The 6,852-nt window shown below is 34.9% G+C and overlaps 1 protein-coding gene across 3 annotated transcripts; it reads left to right on the top strand.

Moving 5' to 3' along the window:
- Window positions 1–363: 363 nt before the first annotated feature.
- Window positions 364–4,253, top strand: LOC21406477 (WEB family protein At5g55860). Of its 3 annotated transcripts, none has more exons than XM_024162966.1 (4): window positions 364–747; window positions 934–1,006; window positions 1,733–1,940; window positions 2,154–4,253. In XM_024162966.1, exons 3-4 carry the CDS (start codon window positions 1,764–1,766, stop codon window positions 3,936–3,938), a joined length of 1,962 nt encoding a protein of 653 aa, XP_024018734.1. In that variant the 5' UTR covers window positions 364–747; window positions 934–1,006; window positions 1,733–1,763; the 3' UTR covers window positions 3,939–4,253. The 3 variants fall into 3 exon arrangements, with proteins under 3 accessions (XP_024018734.1, XP_024018735.1, XP_024018736.1); XM_024162967.1 differs by having other exon boundaries at window positions 930–1,006; XM_024162968.1 differs by lacking the exon at window positions 364–747 and adding an exon at window positions 774–788 and having other exon boundaries at window positions 930–1,006.
- The last annotated feature ends 2,599 nt before the right edge of the window (window positions 4,254–6,852 follow it).

Genomic DNA, 6,852 nt, shown 5'->3' with positions numbered 1-6,852 from the left:
TTCTTCAAGGAACTATTCCATACAAAAGCCAATAAAAGCAAAATTAATCTCCAACTCTGCCACATAAGAATCTTCTCTTTTTTCAAAACCAAAAGAGTATTTTTCTGATCCATAAAGTACAACCACTCATTGTACGCAAAAAAGCGAGCTCACGGTAGACCGAATCCACAGGATCTCTCTCTCGCTCTCTCTGTCTCCCTCTCTCTCTCTCTCTCGCTCTCTCTGTCTCCCTCTCTCTCTCTCTCTCCCTCTCTCTGTCTCCCTCTCTCTCTCTCTCTCGCTCTCTCTGTCTCCCTCTCTCTCTCTTTCTCCCCCTTCTTCACGAGCTTCGTTTTCTGATATAAAATTTGTCTCCGACAGCTTTCGAATTTTCAAACTCTCTCTTTCTCTCTCTTACTCTTTCTCTCTCTAAAAGACCTCGAATTCTTCTCTAACCATATCCGACTGGAAGAATCTCCCCAAAAAATTCTTTCTTTTGGTGTTTTGATTTGAATTTCGCTCATTTTCTCGAGAAAACACTTTCTCGGTCTGGAAAAGTTCGGGACTTTCGGGAGTTTCGTGAAGCTCAGAGGCTGTTTCTTTCGGTTTCGGTTTTTTTCTCTGTTCGACATGTCCGAGGAGGTTTTGACTTTTGAAGCTCGCAACGATCCGCGAAGATGATCTCCGGTATTGGTTGCGTGTGACTGTTTGGTCTCCAATGGTGATTGCCTTTTCTTGAGCTCCGTTGGCTTCTAGGGTTTCTGTGTGGTGAGTTTCTTCTTATATGGAGGTTTAATTAGGGTTTTTGGGTAAGCGATTATCCGGTTATTTCTTTGTTCATTTCCGCTTTTGAAGCTTTAATCTTTGTAATTTTCATTTTAGGTCATCGGATATTTGGCTTTGTTTTAATTTTTTAAAAAACTTTTTTTGAATTTTTTTCTTATAACAAGCTAGGTTTGGACTTGAATAGCTTGTCAGAACTGGGAATTTTCATCATTGGAAGAGTGATTGGATCAGGGAAGCTGAGGTATAGTTATTATATAGTTCAAACGTTGTAAAGTTTGGAACTTTTTTTTTTCAATGAATGTTATACTTGGAGCTTATTCTGTTGCCTAGTGAAAAATTGAAAATTGCATTTAGTTCCATTATAGGTTCTTGGATTTCGGTTATTCGACCGGAAATAACGAAATTCTTGAGCAAAGGTCTTGAAGAGGAATGTTCGGTTTTTATGTGATCAGAATCATCAAAAATGTTTCCCATGTAATGAATTATTGGTTCCATTGGTTGGTGGTTCTTTTATCTGAGAAAAGTTAGGTTTGGTAGTTATTCATGTCGTTTTCATATTTGTTACATGTAAAGCAATGACATGATTTTCTGCAGGAATGTAAGGAATTTTGATGTCCTATTGGGTCCTCTGCAAATAAGAGAATTTGGAAATTGGGGTGTTAATTAAGTTCCCATTAGTGTTAAGTCTTTTTATTTAAGTAGTAATCCGTGATTAAAATCCCATAATTTGGATTACAGAGAAGTGTGGATTTTCATGAGGTTTACTATTTGGATTTAGAAGTTGCTTAAGGCAAAGAGTGGAAATAGAATTTTGTTTTCTGCCGGCTTGATTACGTGGGAGCTGGGACCACATACTTGGTTAACTGAATTCAAGCATCTTTGAACGTATGCTAATCATGTCGTTCTCATATTTGTCTCGTCCTTGCTGTATGTGTTTCCAAAAATAGTTCATTTGATGGTTCAACAGGTTGAATTGTATATTTAACAAATAAACCAGTATGGTTGCAAAAGGGCGTTCAAGTACGTCAGAGTCTCCTAATCCCAAGGCAGAGGTGGGAGAGATAGACACCAGGGCACCTTTTCAATCTGTTAAAGATGCGGTCACGCTATTCGGTGAAGGAGCATTCTCCGGAGAGAAACCTGCTATTAGGAAGCCAAAACCTTATTCTGCAGAGGTAGTTTCAGTGACATGATTAATTTATTAATGCAGTCGGCTAGTTATTTCTTTATTCAGTTTGAATCTTTTCAATTGATAAGCATTCTTCATTTTGAGCCAACAGGTGCTGCAGAAATATTTTTCCTCCAAAGTACTTTAATTATTACCTACTTTTGGGATGCTAGTGTGTGAAGCCAAATTCATTCATTTATTTATTTTGGATTAAATGCAGAGGGTGTTGGCAAAAGAGACGCAGCTTCACCTGGCCCAGAAAGAATTGAACAAGCTGAAAGAACAACTAAAGAGTGCCGAAACAACAAAATCAGAAGCACTTTCAGAGCTTGAAAGGGCCAAAGCAGCAATCAACGATCTCAATAACAAGCTGAAATCTCTAAATGAATCCAAGGGATCGGCAGTCAAGGCAATAGAAGCTGCAAAAAGTCAGGCAAAGCAATTTGAAGAAGCAAATAGTTCTAGCCTTCCCGGTGCTGATGGTGCCTGGAAACATGACTTAGAAACGGCAAGAGCACAGTATACTACTGTAATTAGTGAACTTGATGCGGCAAAGCAAGAATTACGGAAACTTCGACAGGATTGTGATTTGTCGTTGGAAGCAAAAGATGCTGCCTTCAAGCAAGAAGCAGAAGCCAAAGATGCAGCCAAAGCAAATGTGGAGAGAGTTGGTGAACTCTCTAAAGAAATTTCAGCTGTGCAGGAATCAATCGGGCAAGTTAAGCTTGCATCTCTGCATGCCCAACAGGAGCAAGCCAAGATATTTGCTGAAAAAGATGTCCTGAGGCAGTCACACAAATCCACACTGGAGGAGTCGGCTAAAAAATTAGATGTCTTGAAAAAAGAGTTTGATCCAGAACTTTCCAGAAATCTTGAAGCACAGCTTGCTGAAACATTGAATGAAATTGGAGCTATGCAAAAGCAAATGGAGAACGCAAAGGCTTCCGATCTAGAGTCTGTGAGAACTGTCACTTCCGAGCTCGATGATGCAAAAGGCTCATTACAGAAAGTTGCAGAAGAGGAAAGCTCACTAAGAAGCTTGGTTGAGGCTCTTAAGGTGGAACTGGAGAATGTAAAGAAAGAGCATTCTGAACTGAAGGAAAAAGAAGCAGAAACAGAATCCATTGCCGGTAATCTGCATGTTAAACTTCGGAAAAGTAAATCTGAGCTTGAAGCCTGCCTTGTAGAAGAGTCCAAAACAAGAGGTGCTTGTGATGAAATGATATCGACATTGAACCAGTTATCGCTAGAAACTGAAAATGCGCGTCGAGAAGCGGAAGAAATGAAATCTAAAGCAGAGGAATTGAAGAAGGAAGCGGAAGCCACAAAAATTGCAGTGCAAGAAGCAGAGCAGCAGCTAAAAATTGCTTTGGAAGAAGCTGAGGAAGCTAAAGCGGCGGAGGAAAGAGCAGTTGATCAGATTAAGGCCTTATCTGAGCAAACTAATGCCGCCCGCACCTCAATTTCCGAGTCTGGTGCCAATATCACAATATCAAGGGATGAGTTTGAGTCTTTGAGCCGCAAAGTTGAGGAATCCGACAAATTGGCTGACATGAAAGTGGCTGCTGCCATGGCTCAGGTGGAAGCCGTGAGAGCTAGCGAAAACGAGGCCCTGAAGAGGTTAGAGTTAGCCCAGAAAGAGATTGAAGACATGAAGGCTGCTACGGAGGAGGCTTTGAAAAGAGCGGCAATGGCTGAAGCCGCCAAGAAAGCGGTGGAGGGGGAGCTAAGAAGGTGGCGGGAACGCGAGCAAAAGAAGGCGGCCGAAGCTGCATCTCGTATATTAGCAGAGGCAGAGGTCTCAGTAGAGTCATCCCCACGCCACTACAAAGTTCAAAAGCCGAACCCTCAGACCAAAGTTATCGACACAAAGAAGCTGGAGAAGGAGAAACCCTCCATTTCGAAGAAGGCGCTCTTGCCTAATCTTAGTGGCATCTTCAACAGAAAAAAGAACCAAATCGAGGGCGGGTCGCCTTCCTATCTCCCTGGTGAGAAACCCCTGTGATGTTTTGTTCTTACAAATACCTTCCTTTATATGAGATTGCGAATGAATGGTCGAGACAGGAAAAAAAAAGATAAACTTTTGTTTGTGTCTGCAGTTTAAACGTTTGCTGTCAAAAAAAAAAAAAAATGTATTATCTTGTCTGTTTGCGCTGGGAAAAGTGGATGGTCAAAAGGGTGAGCTTTGAAGCAATTGCGTTAATGGGGTAGTGTGATTTTTTGTATATGAGACAGTTTGTAGATTATCGACTGAAAATTCCCTGTAGACGTGAGAAATTCTTCCCCTATATTGGTCATTCAGTTGTCTTTGCGCCAGTTACTTTTGTTTGTGAAAAACGTGTCAAAATGACGACCACTTTGAGTAGTTACCAAGTCACCATGTGGGGACTCAGTAGTGGCCCGTTTGGTCTCATCCCAACATAAACTTTGAACAAAAATTTAAGGGTTTATTTTTTGACAACTCAAACTTTTTTATCATAGTATTTTTTATTATAAAAATTTAAATTTAATGTTTTGGCGCAAAAAAATTTAAGTTTTGATTTAAATTGTGAAAAAAAAACACAACTCCGTAGAGAAAACGTTATAGAAACAAATTTAAAATTTCATTCAAGCATATAAAGTTTCCATGCTTGAGAGTTGAGATCGAAGATAACTGATGCAGCGGAATGGACAGGATGATGTTTTACCGGCCTAACCCGGAGGGAGAATTTCTAAATCCACGTAAGGAAACTTCACAAAGGGAAAATTCTTAAATTGAAGAGGAAACTCAACTTTAATTCAATTATCAAATTTTCAAGTTTTCCTAATCCGTAAACTATTTATAGCTCACACATAGAAAATGATAACAAATTAATAATTACAATAGACGATGACTAATAACAAATCATAGCTAATTTAATAAATGATAATACAACTAAAATAAACTACTATTATATCTAAAACTCTCTACATTAATAACCAAACTTGCTCTTTTAGGTAGTTGTGCAGAAATGATTAAAGATGAAGATCTTGTTGGCAAAATTATATGGTGGGGGAAAAAATAATATTTTACTGGTATTACAAGGCCTTGAATCGTCAGAATTTTTGTAAAATGTTGGGCTTACTCTTTTGGAGTTTAATTGAGTATAATTTTTGAGTTGAATTTGAGTTATAACTTGAGTTAAACTTGTAACTTGAGTTTGTGCTTGGTTGTATACATTTGAGTTATGGTTTGAGATAAGAATTTTTTTGAGTTTGTGTTTGAGTGAGTCAAAACTTGAATTTATATTTAGATAGTATTTTAATAAAAACTTAATGCTGATGAAAAATTTTAATAGGGTATATGGGTCGGGTTTTATTCGTCTTTTCATTGTTAATACATAGAAAAAAAAATCATCTCAATCAAAATTAAAACGAAAAAGTTATAATATTTTTAAGAATAGAAAAAATACTGTTCATTAATTTGAGTTCGAGTTTCTGAACTCGAGTTGAAGGGAAAACTTGAACTCGAGTTTTAGTCATAAACTCGAGTTTAAACTTAAAAGAACATGAACTCGAATAAAATTATAACTCGAGTTACATTTTTTTTAGTTTTTCGCTCAAAAGAACAATCCTAAAACTTTTGAGTTTTTCTTGATACAACTCTATTATGTTGTGTCCTCTATTATGTTGTGTCCGTTGCAAGATAAAATATATTATTATTCAATATATTTAATATTATTATTTATTCAATATATTATTAATTTAAATATTATTACATGTTTTTAAAAATTAAACCACCAAATGCAGTTTCAGTTTTTTTTTAAAACTGAAATCAATCTCTGAATAAAACTACCAAACGTATTTTAAAAATAATTCCAAAATGAAAATGAAAACGTTTTCATTTCTATTTTCATACCGAAAATAAAATTATTTTAGAACCAATTTCAAACGCACCATGTAAGTTTTGTTCACCAACTTGTGTTGGATTTTTCATCATCTCTTTTTCTGAGTAGTCAACTATCGAAATGTCATTTCATGAAAATAACAATCGAATTTCGAATGCGTATGAGAAACTGAACTTATTATGTGATCCTACTCATCTCTTACATTACTACTTTAATCCAAAAGTTGACCAATAATCAAACTTAATGAGATACTCGTTCTTCAGGAATTATAGTAAAAAAAAAAAATTATGAAACTAAAATAAATAAATAACAGATTTTAAAATATTTATAGTAAATATTAGCAAAAAACTTTTTACTACGTATTTACTGTTTTTACTCCATTCTTCCTTAATTCTTTTGTTAATTTATAAATTAGAAAACTTATATAGTCGGGATGCCCTGTATATCTGCTACATAAACGCGTTTAAGTTCAATTTATTGAACATGTGTAAGAATTCAGATTAATATATATATATATATATATGTATATGTATGAGTGTAGTTTTAATGTTTACTTTATTAGTTGTCGATCAATAAGCATCACTAATTTAATTATTAAATGTTGATTCGACGATCGTAATAAATTAAATAATTGATCACTAATTTAATTATTAAATGTTGATTTGACGATTATAATAATTAAATAATTAATTAAAAAATTATGATAATTAATAAAATTAAATTTTTATCACGTCGTTATTAAATTTTTATATTTAATAGTAACTATTAAAAAAAATGTGACCATTAAAAACTCGTATATATACTGAATATCCATAAGACAAATTTTGATACAAATTTTTACTTTTAAAAACAAATAGCTATCTGCATTTTTTTTAAAGTTTTTAGAGTAAAAATCTCCTCAAAATTATAAATAAATAAAAAAGTAGATTTAAGACTCACGCACAGACCAGTTCAACAATTTTCTTTAAAATTATTATTACTTTTAACAAATTTAATTCCCATATTTATAAATTTATAAACATAAAAGAATAAAAAATAAAGACAAACAAAGAA

This window comes from Morus notabilis, unplaced genomic scaffold, assembly GCF_000414095.1.
Source record: "Morus notabilis unplaced genomic scaffold, ASM41409v2 Scaffold337, whole genome shotgun sequence".
In the NCBI taxonomy this organism is placed as follows: Eukaryota; Viridiplantae; Streptophyta; class Magnoliopsida; order Rosales; family Moraceae; genus Morus; species Morus notabilis.
Note: the sequence above shows the minus strand (reverse complement) of the source record. Positions and strands in the feature narration are given on the sequence as shown.

Bases quoted from the DNA above. Each gene is read 5' to 3' on its own strand.
- LOC21406477 (XM_024162966.1), top strand. From the start codon at position 1,764: ATGGTTGCAAAAGGGCGTTCAAGTACGTCAGAGTCTCCTAATCCCAAG. The intron at 1,941-2,153 runs GTAGTTTCAGTG...GATTAAATGCAG, and splicing joins CAAAACCTTATTCTGCAGAG to AGGGTGTTGGCAAAAGAGAC.